At 45.1% G+C, this 15506-nt stretch overlaps 1 protein-coding gene and 1 non-coding gene across 2 annotated transcripts; one reads left to right on the top strand and one right to left on the bottom strand.

The window, feature by feature from the left end:
* Nucleotides 1-2799: 2799 nt before the first annotated feature.
* LOC102688468 (zinc finger protein 436-like) lies at nucleotides 2800-5938 on the bottom strand. The gene is made up of 2 exons (XM_069180875.1): nucleotides 5698-5938; nucleotides 2800-5560 (listed from the first exon to the last, which is right to left on the bottom strand). Exons 1-2 carry the CDS (start codon nucleotides 5936-5938, stop codon nucleotides 4329-4331), a joined length of 1473 nt encoding a protein of 490 aa, XP_069036976.1. The 3' UTR covers nucleotides 2800-4328.
* Nucleotides 5939-8633: 2695 nt separating this feature from the next.
* trnak-cuu (transfer RNA lysine (anticodon CUU)) lies at nucleotides 8634-8706 on the top strand. The gene has a single exon. It is a non-coding gene; the product is annotated as a tRNA-Lys (tRNA).
* The last annotated feature ends 6800 nt before the right edge of the window (nucleotides 8707-15506 follow it).

Raw genomic sequence — 15506 nt, 5'->3', positions numbered from 1 at the left:
CACCCTGAGTGACTTTCAAACGTAAAGACTTGTGAACTGCAAACTACACAGCCCTCCCTTTCAGAATGTATGGCTCCAGAGATCACTTTTTCATTGTGGTTTTCCATGAGTAGGTTAAAAAAATCTTAAGCGTCTTCGTATCATGATTAAAAGTAAACTTCAAATGACCAGACGCCAATCTCAGACCTTTTCTTTGATGATAATAATAATAATTGCTTACACTTAAATAGCGCTTTTCTGGACACTCCATTCAAAGTGCTTTACAGGTAATGGGGACTCCCCTCCACCACCACCAATGTGCAGCTCCACCTGGATGATGCGACGGCAGCCATAGTGCGCCAGAACGCTCCCCACAGGGAGGAGAGCAGAGTAATGAAGCCAGTTCAGAGATGGGGATTATTAGGAGGCCATGATTGGTAAGGGCCAATGGGAAATTTGGCCAGGACACCGGGGTTACACCCCTACTCTTTTCGAGAAACAGCCTTGGATTTTTAATGACCACAGAGAGTCAGGACCTCGGTTTTACGTCTCATCCGAAGGACGGCGCCTGTTTACAGTATAGTGTCCCCGTCACTATACTGGGGCATTAGGACCCACACAGACTGCAGGGTGAGCGCCCCCTGCTGGCCCCACTAACACCCCTTCCAGCAGCAACCTTAGTTTTTCCCAGGAGGTCTCCCATCCAGGTACTGACCAGGCTCACACCTGGGTTGATCTTTGATGGTAGCTATCCTATATTGGGTCGTTTGTTTAAGTCAGATAAGAACTGGCGATCAAATCCAAGCTGCCGTGAAGGTGCAGTGTGAAACAGGCTGGTGGTGCTCAAGTTCTGGGTTCAATTCTGCACTAGGGTGCCTTCTGTGTGGAGTTTGCATGGTGTCTTTGCTCTTGCACAGGTTTCCTCCCATCAGGATGGGTTATCTGTTGCACAGTATATTGTCCTTGTGGGGCCCTGCTCTGGTCCTGGCTTGAGCTCCAAGGTGCTATCTAGTCGTGACCCTTCCCAAGAACAAGTGGCTTTGTGGTGATAGATCAGTCACAGTTAATCAAGACTCCACTTCTGTTTTACAACTGTGTTGTTTATTATTGTATGAATACAGGAATGAGCAACAAGTGTTTTCCAGAGGGGGGGAAAAGGCAGTCAGGCAAAAAGCAGATCTGCTGTGAATTCTTTGGGCAACATTCTTCCCCTTCAATAGAAAGTGGCTGAACACTTCTTGAGACATTCTCCTTACATGGAAGAGCTACTGAGAAAGCTCAATATTTAGAGGAAGAATCTACAGCCATGATCAGACCTTGTCTTGTGTGTTAAAATACTGAACAAAACTCAAAAGTTAGTCACTGAAGCAAAACTGCAGCTCTAGTATGTTTTTCCCAACATTGAAAATGCTCCATTTTCCTTTTCAGTAAAAATATGATCTTCAAACAACCTCAACTTGGCAAGAATAAAACAGGAGGACTGCAAATCCACACACTCAGTACGCAGGAAACTAGCTGCATTTGGGTTAAGAAAAGATGTTACAACTGACTGTTAAGGAAGTGTGTTTTTCCATATACTGTATGGTATTTTAACTATTGCAATTCAAACTATTGCTCTGACATATCTTGAGAAGTGGTTTGTACATCATTAAAGGGGAACTGTACTCCACATTTCTTAGACCAAATCTCAGTAAACAAATGAATTGACAGTATTGCAAAACTATAGTCACCCTGCTTGTCATAGTCAGCTGATGGTCCCCATTTCTGATGCATACCACAGTCACTGAACGGAGAAGAAGGTTACTGGCTCAAACTTTCTCCATCCCCTTCTACCACAAACAAATCCACACCAAATTGCACTTGTAATAAATATACTGATGGAAAAAAGAAACACAACATTTTCTGGAATGAGAATACTATAGTTCTAGCTTATGTACTTTCACAAAAAGTTGTCAATTTGTTTTGAGCCCTCTGACCAGCACAATACAGCTTGTGCAGTGAGGCACTGCAGCTTGCCAATCACACGACAGCTCGTTAGGTGCACTTTAACCCAACGAGGTCCAGGTGGAACAATGCCTTATCAGGTCACCTTTAAAAAGGCCTTATTCAGAGCTTAGATCACTGCAAGAAAAAGGCCACACTTAGTCAGTTTTCTGTGCATTCCATAATGCCTCGAATGTCACCAGAAGCAAGGGAGAGGGCCACTGGTATGCTGCAGGCAGACATGTCATGTGCCAGCGTTGCCAGACACTATGGAATAAGCCGCTCCACTGTGTCCCGACTGCAGAGAAGGTTTCAGCGGACCGGCAGGACAGATGACCGTCCAAGATCCGGTCGCCCTCGAGTGACCACGCCAGAGCAGGACCGACACATCAGACTGGTCCATCTGAGAGATCGTTTCGGATCTGCCACCCGTACTGCTGCTGAAACTGCCAGCAGACACAATACCCGCGTCGGTGACAGGACAGTGAGGCTCCATGCTGCTGGCCTTAGAGCCAGGCGACCTGTCAGAGGCCCTCTGCTCACACCTCCTAGACGTCACACCCGACTGGCTTGGGCCAGACAGGGGCTGCGATGGACTCGTCAGCGGTGGCATCAGGTCCTCTTCACGGATGAGTCACTCTTCAGCCTGTTCCACACAGACGGGAGGGCCAGAGTGTGGAGGAGGAGGTGTTGCGTTTCTTTGTTCCAGTATACAATTCTACAGTTGTGGCAAAAACAGCGGTTTAAGTGAAGAACATTTTCATTACACCTGCCTTGTTCTGAACAAGCCAAGTCATACACCTAAACCGTATTTTATGTTAAATAAATGGAGAGCCGTTTAAGGTTTAACAACCGTTTAATCTTAAGAATTTGTTCTCCACCCAAACAGATCAGACCTACAGTATCTACTATCCTGGAATATCCTCCCTGTAGTGTGTACAATACAGTATATCCCACATCCTCCCACTGCTACACATACTGCTTATACAAACAGGGCACTAGAACAGACCAAGAAGACAACCTGCTCTACAAGAAGTCTGGGAATGTGCAGTGCTGGATTTGTCTTCGGGATTTTGGGGGGACTCGCATTTGAAGCGAGATCTGATCTGCACTGTATGTCCATCTGAATTTCCGTACTTCAGAAAAAAAGGACTGTGGTAATTTTAAAAAGGGATCATTCGAGTTATGTTGCGTCTACAGTAGTTCTGTAAAAATAAAAGCTGCCTTTGCACTCACCTGCAGTTCATGCTTAATTTCTGTGATAAAATAGTTACGTTTCCTCCAACAGAATGTAACAAGATCTCCTTAACTTGAAGAGAAAGCTTAATTGCAATGCAGCAGCTCGGCAGGAAACTCTGGCAACAAGATACACTGTACAATGAGCAGGAGCAGCCACATGATGTTCTGAAGATTAGACCTCCTTGAATAAGACAAAGCTCAGATTTGTGTTTCTTTTATCAATACTAATGTTTGCTCAACTTTGCTTCAAGGTTTTGACAGAGAAAAACAAGATGTTATTTTTGTACCTTTCACAAAAATAGCCTTTTTTTTCCCCTTGAAATTCACCGAGTGTATCGAACATATGGGCTGGCCGGTCAGGAATGTGGACCTTAATCTCTTCTGACTCAGTGGAATGTGGCTTCTCAATTTCATTACCAGGTTCACCAAGGAAACAAACAAAGATGAGACAAACGGTTATTTCAAATAAGTGCCACCGGGCAGTGTTGTTAGATACTACCTGGAATTCTCACACCGACATTACACAAACGGCAGAAAATCTCACGGCCCTCATCTTGAAAAGATGCAGAGCAGACCCTTGTTCGCAGAAGAGAAGCCGGGTTCTAATGAAATTCGGGAAACAACAAGTCAAGGCAGGAGTCTGAAGAAAAAGGTGGAAGTGGATTTTACAAACGAAGAGCTGAAAAAAAGGAATTGGCAGACAGGTTCCGGACAGCAGGTAGGAGGCACTTGTTGTCATCCCAGAAATGGGCAAATGATCAGAAAAGGGACACTTTCTGTCACCCCCAGAGCAGTCTGGGATCCAGCCTCAAATCTCTCACGCCAACCTTCAGTGCTGTGAAGCCTCAGAGTATTATTGCTCCCACAGGCCTCTGGAAGCCAGTGAAACAGCAGTTATGTAGTCTTCTTTTTTCCTTTCGGCAATACTAGAAAAGTGCACGTGGTGGAGTCATTTCTCACATTTTTACATTCTTTTTTACTTCGCTTTGACCTCACCCTTTTGATTCACAAACACTGGGTTCTCTCTTCCTAAATGAGATGGTAAAACCCAGGTATATGTACACATACCGTCCAGCATATACAGTACAAGACGGGCCAGTGACCCCCACCCCCCCGGCCCTCTCTGCTCACACCTGGCAGGCGTGCGTGCGGAGTTTGTAGGAGTAGGTGAAGCTGTTGCCGCACCTGGCGCAGTGGTACGGCCGCTCGCCGGTGTGGGTGCGCTGGTGGGTCTTGAGGGCGGCCAGCCAGCCGAAACTCTTCCCGCACTCGGAGCAGTGGAAGGGCGTCTCCCCGGTGTGGATGCGCTGGTGGGCCTTCAGGTTGCCCTTGTTCTTGAAGCTCTTCCCGCACTCGGAGCACTGGAAGGGGGTCTCCCCGGTGTGGATGCGGAGATGGGCCTTGAGGTTGCCCAGCTGGCTGAAACTCTTCCCGCACTCGGTGCAAGGGTAAGGCGTCTCGCCCGTGTGCGTCCGCCGGTGCCTCTTGAGGTTCTCCAGCTGGCTGAAGCTCTTCTCGCAGAAGTTGCAGTGGTAGGGCGTCTCGCCGGTGTGGCTGCGCTGGTGGAGCTTGAGGGAGCCCAGCTGGCTGAAGCTCTTGTCGCAGTCGGCGCAGTGGTAAGGCGTCTCGCCCGTGTGGATCCGCTGGTGCCTCTGCAGGTTGCCCGACTGCCGGAAGCTCTTCCCGCAGTCCGCGCAGATGTAGAGGGTCGCGCCGCCGTGGGCGCGCTCGTGCTCGTGCGGGCCGCGCAGCTGCCCGAACCCCCGGCCGCAGTCCGCGCAGTGGGGGGCCCGCGGCTCGGCGTGGAGGAGCTGGTGCCTCTTCAGGGTCCGCAGCTGCCGGAAGCTCTTCCCGCAGCCGCCGCAGTGATGGGGGGGCTCGCCCGAGTGGCTCTTCTGGTGGAGCTTCAGGGAGCCCAGCTGGCTGAAGCTCCTGCTGCAGACGGAGCAAGTGTGGGGCGCGTCTCCCGTGGGCGTCCTGTGGTGAGCCTCCAGCTCTCCCCTGTGCCTGAAAGTCTTCCCGCCTCTCACGCAGTGGCGGAGGGGCCCCGCCGCCTCTGCCGGACCCCCGCGGCCGGCCGCGCCCCCCCGCTGCCCTTCCAGGCTGTCCGCGCACGGGAAACTCCGCTGGCATTCCGGGCAGTGGTGGAACGTCAGGAGGCTCTCCCCATCTCCGGGCTTGCTGGGAGACGGCGGAGGGAGAGCCGGGCTGACGACGGGCAAGCTCAGAGAAAGACCCATCGCTCCGTCCTCTGCCTCGGCACGGCCCCCGTGTTGGGACAGTGTGTGCTTTCCAAGGGTCTTCTGCCCCGGGCAGGAAGGGCTACACTGCGGGCACTGGCAGCGATCCGTTTCCAGATCTACAGGGACACAGACAGAGAGACGCAGGGGAAGGGTTAAGTAGCAGGATTCCAGATAACACGAAATAACAGGCAAGAAACAGCCACACAGCAGTGTGTTATCAAACGAGCGCTCTCTCATTCTTTTGGTACTCGACCTGCGTTGCAGGAACGAATCGACGAGGATCTTTCAGAAATGCGACAGGTGCCCCCCAGGTCGTCCTTGATCGTGACGCACTCCATCTCCGGGAAGCCCTCGTCGCCCACGGCGCGCCCTGGCTCGGCGACCTCGGCGGCATCTTCACGGCACGACGTCTCTGAACTCTCCTCATCCACCACCTCCTCTTTGATCCGCACGGCTTCCATCTTGAAATCGCTCGCTGCGTCTGCATCCATCATTTCCAGACCTCCAACACGCCGTTCTGTAAACGGAAAAACAATATAAAACTCTGCCTGACGCATATTCTAACGCAGTCTACCCATTTCATATCACATATATTTCAGTGCGGCAGGAAATAGACAAAGACACCTGCTTCGGACAGATGCATTTGCAATCAGAGAAAATAAATGGTTTTGTTTTACGGTATAAACAATTACGGGCCTTGATGTTGTTGGGGGCCTCGGGAGAGGTGATTATCACAAGAAACACTGCAGATGAGAGGCGAGTATTCGATCCCTCTTGCTCATTTGAAATTTGCTAATACCTTATTGATCCAAGGACCTCATCCTGCATTTTCCTGAAGAATCCCAGGGAACCAACCTCAACATGGGTAATTTGTTCCACTCCTCTACAACTGTTTGTGTACAGACATGCTTTCTTAACTTCAATAAATGGAACCTCACCTAAATGCCCTAAACGCACTCAGGGTTTTGGGTCCTAATTTTATTATGGTTTGAAAGTATAGATCTGCATAGAATTTGTCAATATGTTTCAAGATTTAACCACTTTCATTAGATTCTCCTCTGTTCAAGACTAAAGAAACAGAATTTCTTTTATCTGTCTGCAGACAACATTCCTTAAAGGACAATTCCTAAATGGAATTAATGTCAATTTTGCCACCCCTTAACTAAAACTGCTTGCCATCTTTGATGTTGCTTAAAAATAAAAGCATTTTAAGATTGACCACCTGCCAAAAAAGCATCTATAATAAATCAGATTTTGACAGAAACCAGTCTTACAGTTGTATGCAAAAGTGTGGGCACCCCTGGTCAAACTGCATGTTTCACTTAAATTTTTACTGAAAATAAGTGATCACTACCTCTGCAGGGTACAAACGTAAACATATTTCTGCACATTTTAATGCACAGTTACTACTCATTTGCTGAATTTAACAGATTGAAAAAAATAAAACTATGAAAGTGGCATGTACAAAAGTTTTGGTCAGTACTTAGTAACACCTCCTTAGGCAGAAATCACAGCTTCCAAACATTTCTTGTGGCCAGCTAAGAGTCTTTCTATTCTTGCTTTAGGAATCTCTCAATTCCTATTATTTAATTCCCATTATAGTAAAAAAATAAAGTATTGCTGCCCCAATTACACTTTCTCCAAGAATTTACATTTTTTCTTATGAAAAGTCCCCGAATATAAAACACCAGAAAAGGCTTTGGCAAAACGCTGAAGACGAATGTGCTTTGTTTATGAGGTTAGCATGGCAGACAGTTAATAAGTTACTTAAAACCAAAAGCAAATATTATGAAGCCACTATAAGCCCCACATATTTAAGACCTCTATTGGTTCGGGTTAGTCCTGCACAAAAGACGAGCGCCCTTTCGTCAACTGCAAGAAGTTTAAACGAGAAACTCTACTCTTTGTCAACATTGCGGGAGATTAGCAGTATGTTTAATATCATTGCAGTTGCCCTCATTAAAGGTAGGTACACGCCTTTACATTCATCAACGGTGTTACGTTGCCAGTTCACGATGGCAACTCTTAAAAAAAATTATACACAAAGACAAACTACGGAAACCATAGGTGGGGCGTTTGGCGTGAAATTACGTAAATCTTAGATAAGGTTTGTTTAGGGATTTCATATATATATATAATGTACACAGAAACTTAACTGCATGTTTTTCTGAACTCAATAGGGCTGTAAAACGAGCTACCGGGCAAGTGGTGTTGCGCTAGCTACGACGAGGCTCTTAAGTCTTAACAGTAATAAAAACTGCACTTGAGGGGCGCCATTGGGGTGCTCCCTAAAACCCCACTTCTCAGGAGCCGAGCCGGCGATCTGGGGCAGCGCGGCCTGCAGTGAGAGACTCCGACACCCGAAAGCCGTTTCACGATTCACTTCGTAACCAGGCAACACGCACCCTGCGCGCTACGGTCTTGGCACTTTTCGGCTTTTACACGCACTTTCTCACCCTCTTTGTCCACGTTTTATTTTTTTCCAGCTCAATTTACAACCCCCTTCATCCGCCCCCCCACCTTTGAATCAGTGACGTGACGTATTTGGGCTCCTTTTAAGCACCGGGCCGTCCAGTTGTCTGCAGACCAGTTGGGGGGCCGAGGTCTTCGCCCCAAACCCTCCCGGCTCCCTGTCGCTGCGCCTCGGCTTCAGTCCCACAGAAGGCGGGCTGCTCTCCTTCCCTTCCACTTGTCCGTGTAATGGCTGCGTAACCACATCGCAGGTTACACAGTTTTAATAGCACTGCCATCTACCGCTAGACCCAAATTCTTCACATTTTTTTTCAATCCCCCGCAACCAAGCCGACATTCTCCGACTTTACGTAACACTCGCCATAGTTTCTCCTCAACATGTACACCGCCGCGATTTCCAGCCTCCTGCACGGCTCCTGCAAGCAGAAGGTTGTCGGAGCTTCTGTGAAAATGCATTATACGTCCTATTTTTTCTCAAGAATGAATTACATTTTTAGAAACAGAAATGCATCTGCAATCTGTAAATCAGGCTATTGCTAATCAAAAAGAAGCACTGCTAATAACCCATTGAAGCTTAGCATACATTTGGGGGTATTGTTTGAGAAATTAAAGAATGCGGTTTTGCACGTCAAATTCATCGCTAAAATGATCAAATTATGTCATCCTCAATACTGAGTCAGGAAAAAGGCGACGTCAAGCGAGTTTGTTTGCAGAAGCGCCCGGCTAGCTCAGTCGGTAGAGCATGAGACTCTTAATCTCAGGGTCGTGGGTTCGAGCCCCACGTTGGGCGATTCCATTTTTTTCTAAAAAAAAATCTAGAAACTGTATTTGACACTTTACAACCCAGAATAAAAAAATACCTATACCGCAATCGATCGTTTGTTTTACTTAAAAGACTGAGAAAGTCGTGCAGCTGAATGTCTTTAGATGAAGCGGAACACGGTGCTGATAAATGTTGCTCGTTACTGTTCAGCAGACACAGTGGCTTAATGTTCTATCGTACTTTGAAAGCGCACAGTAATTTAATTTATATCGTTGGGCAAATGCTGAGGAGATATTCGTGCAAATGTGATTGTTAACACGTGATGTATTATTTGTAGTTTGTCACTCTGCTTTTTGGACGTCCGAGACGTGGAGCTCGCTGCAGAGCAGTTTATCTCGTTATAACGTTCTGTCTGCTAAAGAACAGGTTCCGCTAAAAAATTTTTTTTTTCATAATAGCTTAATGATGATGGCAAAACCACTTTTGAAAAATTAAAACTCCGAATCTGTGGGGATTTACTGAAAGAATAAGAAAAGAGTGGCGCGCTTTGTCCACTGGAGGGAGCAGTTGAGACCACATGGTCAAAAACGCCACCTATTGAAATACGATACAAGCATCCCTGGCTGTATCCCTTCCATGAAAACTGTTCGTAAGGACAAGTTTTTAAATAAAAAATAATAATTCCCATAAGAATATATGTAAATCCCAGAAATATCCACACATTTTCAAAATTTTGCGCAGTGCGAAATCATTACAGTGACGACAGTATTACTTTATATATATATTTATATATATATATCACTTTATATATATATTAAATGTTTTAGCTTGAACAGAACACTCACAATAAGTCTAACATAACAGAAATAGGATGCTCGATATGGTAAGAACTAATAAGAAAATACGTCTGAATATTCAAAAAACGTCTGAATTTGCAGGCGTCGTCGTAGTGGACAACGTAGTGTTTGAGCTTCCGCTACGCACAGAAGTGTATTCCTCCACATGGAGTAGGATCAACGTAGAAATTCAGCTCGTTATAGCAAAACATAGGTTCATATTTCATAAAATATATAAAGTGTAAATTTGCACACTTTGTTACAGCTGAATTCTTAATACGGTCATAGCGGACGACATATGATGCTTGGACCTATGCTACGCACAGAGGTGTATTCCTCCGCCTACGGCAGGATGTATCAGCGCAGGAGTTCGTTAGCGCAAAAACGGTCGATTTTTGAAAAATGGCAAAAATATACACAACACTTTATAGTGAAAATTCGTAAATGGGGGGTGCCTGTTTATAATCTATAATAATGACAAATCCCTTTTATTAGAATGTTTTATTTTTACAGTAAGTGTTAACATCATCATTGTATAGCAAACCATACTAACTCTTTTAGCAAACGCGGCACATAATAAATTAAATGCAAGTACTTGTCATGAAGGCTTTTCGAACAGTTCACAATGAATTCCACAGGCTGTTATTACCTTTAAAACCTTATATGGCCAATAGGTTGTTTTTTTGAAAGTTCATTTATTTAAAGCAATAAACCAAAATACACAAGAATGTTAGCCTTGTCAGTTCAAGAACTGAGAAATTGAAAGGCATGTATAGCCATTAGATTCTGTAATGGGTACACAGCAGGGGACGATACGGAGATGAGGGCTTTACTTTTTACAAAATTAAAGGTTAAAAACCACAATTTTAACCATTGCTTCTAAAAGTCTAGAAAATCAATGAAGCGTTAAAGCCAGAAACAAAAGACTATTCAAATGGATTTCACTATATTCTTAAGACGATTGTCTGCGCTTTTCTTTCTCTAAATGTCTTCTGAGGCTGTGCTCTCAGTTTTACAGCTAAGGTGTTCACATCTTCGGGGGTGAAGATCGTCCTCCCCTTTGATCAGTCTTCTCTTCCCAGAGACAAAGTGTCTCGGTTCATCTGTAAAACAGACAATAAAAAAAGGTTTTGGACACTTTCTACATTTGTAATGTACTTGAATATGATTTCTAACTATATATATGATACTTTAAGAATTCTATTCTTACAAGGTAGGTTCCTTACAACGTCTTGCTGAGACCGCATTCATTGAACTGATTCGATCTGCAATTTGCATTGTACAGTCCCTGGACAAGAAATTTAGGAACGTCCATCACACACGGGTGGGGTTGAGGGAGGTGCAACATGGGTGTCAATAGGGTAGCCAGCGAGGCCTGAAGTGGTCTCCGATGGCAACCATACCTAAACCATAAATGGAAGAGGGTTCCCAGAATGCCATGTTTGCCCCCAAAGTTTATTTATTGTAGCGCAACAAGCAGGGTCATAGAGAGGGGTCTCCAGCTATCACCCATTAATGTCGCATACCATGCTGGAAAGGCACCACCTAAGTGCATTCTTTGTGGCAAAACAAGGTTTTGCAAAATAACACCACAGGTAATGGTACTGGAAATCCGACTCCATGCTCCTAAAAGCAATCTTGCTGTGCCTGCTGCTAAGAGCCTCTACTTGTACTTTGGTCCCTTGGCATTCAAGCCATGTCCTTTTACACCACCCCCACCCTGTGCTGCAGAGCCACAGTTCTGCAGCTTTTACATGTCTCTCAATATCAACCACTAATGTTGCAAAGCCAATTGCATTTTTATACAATCATTTATATAATGTTGAACGATAACATTGAAGTCGACTAATATGTGAAGTGCTTGGATCAGGCAGAACTGGAAGTCCACCACAGATCTCCACATCCAAGAAAGGTAAAACCATAGAACTACTCTATATTCCTGCAGGGCAAATAATATGGTCTGTAACGCTAATAGCTCTTCAATGATAAATTGATGTCAAGTTCCAAACTTTGTGTTATTCAAAACAGACAGTCCCTGCTAATAAAACACTAGTTTTACAAATGTTACACGCAGGGAAAGAGGAAACATTAGAGACTGAACAAAGATTCCATTACATTACAGATGAAATGTATTGGATGTCCTGTATAAGATTTACAGGGTTTTGAATAAGAGCCATTGCCAAGAATTGGATGTTTAAATCTTTGGATATGGGATCTTCTTTTTCTTTTTTGAGTCAGTTTGTGTAATACAGTATAAGCGTTTCAACTTCCAAAGCACATTTTGTGTTGGAGCAGTCGTCCTGCGTGAGTTCATAATGGATCCTATTGCTGTGAAATGGGAGCTTCACTGTTGTCCATGAAAGGTAAAGTATCTCTTTCAGCTCACCATCTTCTCATCCGATCATGGTGAGGACTGACTGCCTCTCTCTCCGGGAAATTCTGAGCTCGACGTCTCGGTTCTACAGATAAAACAAAAATAATACGGGGAAAAAAAATGTTCTCAACCCCACGAAGAATCTCGTATGATTCTAACCAGAGATTGCAGATGTTTTGTACCGAACTTCAATAGTGTCTCTTTGTCAACACACAGACAGGGAGAGTCCACGGATGAATGAAAGACAAATGACAACCGGTTGTAGGAAGATAAAAAAGCATGATTAGTTTAAGACAGTCAAGTTAACCCAGTTAAGGTGTCAGCAGACAAATGCATCGCATCCTGTAGGCATGGCATTGACAAGTCTTTGAAAAAAGAATATTGTGTAACAAAACAGCAGTGTGGGAGATGCAGAACCATGATAAACTGCACTTTCATACAATACCTAGGGGGCAGCATGATCTCTCAGAAGAGCAGGTTTGTGGTAAGGATTGACTTTCTCTGCAGGTAATTGGGAAATTTGGACAATCTGCACAGCCTGGCATTAATCCTCTTTCCTGATAAGGTTCTGTAAAGATTGTAGGTTTTCAAATTCAAAGCTAGCTACACCGATGTAGGCTTAGTTTAGGAAAGAGCACGACTACAACATTCAGTTCGGAAGAACTTAAGGGAATGGCACTCAATACAATTGTTTCTGACAGCGTGAGATACAAAATTAAGACAGTCAGAGTTGACAGGTTCAAAGGCCGTTAAGCGACCAGCAGCCAAAAGAAAGGCCAAATGGCTTCATCTTGTTTGTAACCTCTCTCTTGCACTGTTGCACTGTTTCGTAATAAACATTTTGCAGGTGCTTTGACAGATGGAACTGTTGTTAGCTTGGTTAACTCTGGAGTCATTAACAAAGGGACTCTCCTCACCTTGTATCAGTATGAGTGGTCATATGCTGCCTCCTCCTGGTTCTTCTAATAAGCTCTTCGGGCTCCACTGTCTCCTGCACTGCTTGCTCTAGAGTGAGTATTGGGAGATGAAGTAAACACATTCGTCACTCATTCACTTACTTCTGCTTCTTGAGAATCAGATTTCTTAATGGTTCTCAGTGATTCTTATTTTGCAGTGCAGCTCCAGGCAGCTCCCCGAATACGTAGTGTAGCAGGATGGAGATGGGAGTCTGAATCCCAAGGCACAGCAGCTCAAGGCAGTTTCAGGTTTTTTTTTTTTTATGAGCTGCAGTCTCACTGTGTGGGTGTTTTCAGCACCGCAGGGCAGACTTTCCTCCCCTTCGCTGGTTTGAAGAAACCGCAGATCTTTGAAAACCAAAGATCCCAACCCAAAACCATGACCCCACCCAATCGTCTCGGCCACAGACTCTCCCCTGCGCTTTGGGAAATGGAACCGCACCATTGGGGCGGAGCGGTGGCTCTGTGGCTAAGGATCTGCGCCTGTGGCTGGAAGGTTGCCGGTTCGTATCCCGCGGCTGGCAGAGGAATCCTACTCCGTTGGGCTGCTGAGCAAGGCCCTTAACCCCAGCTGCTCCAGGGGCACCATATTAATGGCTGACCCTGTGCTCTGACCCCAAGCTTCTCTCCCTGTCTGTGTGTCTCATGGAGAGCAAGCTGTGGTATTAAAGACAAATTCCTAATGCAAGAAATTGTATATGGCTAATAAAGTGATCTTGTCTTAAAGCAGGGACCACTAGACTCAAGAACAGCTTCTATCCCACTGCAGTACACAACCTCAACAGCTAACACAGCTGCACTATTTTGCATAGTCTACCATGGTTTTTCTTTGTGTTTCACTACTACTTTGTGTTTATTGTTCTACAACATATTGAATGTTCCTGTTGTCTACACGGTGTTCTGGTGTCTGCTGTACTGCGTATGTACCCAGAGATCAGTGCGATTAAGAATTCCGATGTACAGTTCATGTGGCAATAGACTCGACTCTACCAAAGGAGAAAATGTCTACATGCCTCTGACCTCGTCTCAGGCTCTGCTGAAGCCAGTCCTGGAAGAAGGGGGTGGATTGGGCTTCACATGTTTCAGAATTTCACTGGCCTGTCCAAGCAGTTCTTACTGTTCACAGAGTACCAACATGCGAGTAAATAGGAGTTCCAAATGATAAACAGTGCAATCCCTGACAATACCTAGGGGACTGCCTGATCTATCAGTAGATCAAGTCTTTGGTAAGGATTTACTGGTAATTGGAAAAGTCAGCCAATCTGCCTGGCCTGCCCCTCTCCTGATTAACGTCCTGTGAGAATTTAAACTTTTCAAATTCAAAGCTGGTTCCTAAATACACTGATGTACAGTAGGCTTCATTTAGGAGAGGGCATTTCATTCATTCAATTGCAAGACTTTAAAGGAATGGGACTTTTTGGATCAGTGACTGTTTTGGGGGTCTTGGATATTTCATACCTTATATTATATTAGGGGTGGAGTGGTGGCTCTGCGCCTGTGGCTGGAAGGTTGCCAGTTCAAATCCCGCGGCCGGCAGAGGAATCCTACTCTGTTGGGCCCCTGAGCAAGGCCCTTAACCCCAACTGCCCCAGGGGCACTGTACAATAGCTGACCCTGCGCTCTGTCCCAAAGCTTCTCTCCCTGTCTGTGTGTCTCATGGGTATGCGAAAAGTTGAACTCCTAATGCAAGAAATTGTATATGGCTAATAAAGTGATCTTATCTTATCTAAAATCAATTTACGGTGAGATATGAAACCTTAAAAAATAAATGCGGTTTTTCTGCCTGCTCAGTTTTGTGGCAGAGTCTCCCACTCAGAAAGCCTCAAATGTTTCCATTATCTGTGGAATGGGCCTTTGTTTACACCGCTTACTAATCATCTGTGTGCTCCCCACCTCCCGGCAACCAAATTAAAACGCTTTTGAATTTTTTTTTTGCTTGGAAATGGGGCCTGGAGGTTTCCATTTGTCCTATATTTCAATGGTCTTGCCCAAGGACACGGCGTGGGGGACATGCAAATTGGCACAATGTTCTGGATGGGGCCGCTCTGTCTCCATTCTAAAATACCTAGGATCATTGTTGAATCTGCAGAGAGCTTGGTGTAAAAGTGTTATGTTAATTAATTATGCTCTTGGAATTGCAAATTGCCGTCTACTGAGCAGCATTCAATAAGAATGCACGCGTTACAGGAACTGAGGTACAATGCCTAGATCAGAAATTCGAAATACAGAAAACAATGCAATCGCTTTTCATACAGTAAGACCTCGTTGTAGTATGGAATGAAATTATGGATGGAATCAAAATCAATATGAACATTGTCCTTACAGAGACTTTGCCGAAAATGAAGTAGCTCAAGTAGGTATCTGCGTCAGCATGCGAAGGCTGCAAAGGAACAAGTAAAGTCCCAAATTCACACCAGAAAAAGGCTCCACAGCCAAAACGTTGTTTCTTTTCTTCTCTTTTCAGCATGGAATTAACCTTTACTTGTTCCTTTGCCATAACTGTATGTGCATGACTCGATCCTGCCGGTCAGCACTGATCAAGACGTTCCCATCTTCCTGTACCCTGTGGTAGCCATGAGAAAAGACTAATTTTGTTGTTTATGTGACTTCAGCTGTTCACGCACAGCTATGGAATTCCTCCAGGAGTATACGTGCACGAAT

This window comes from Lepisosteus oculatus, chromosome 19 (genome assembly GCF_040954835.1).
Source record: "Lepisosteus oculatus isolate fLepOcu1 chromosome 19, fLepOcu1.hap2, whole genome shotgun sequence".
NCBI lineage: Eukaryota > Metazoa > Chordata > Actinopteri > Semionotiformes > Lepisosteidae > Lepisosteus > Lepisosteus oculatus.
Note: the sequence above shows the minus strand (reverse complement) of the source record. Positions and strands in the feature narration are given on the sequence as shown.

Bases quoted from the DNA above. Each gene is read 5' to 3' on its own strand.
- LOC102688468 (XM_069180875.1), bottom strand. From the start codon at position 5,938: ATGATGGATGCAGACGCAGCGAGCGATTTCAAGATGGAAGCCGTGCGG. The intron at 5,561-5,697 runs GTCGAGTACCAA...GTGTCCCTGTAG, and splicing joins GATTCGTTCCTGCAACGCAG to ATCTGGAAACGGATCGCTGC.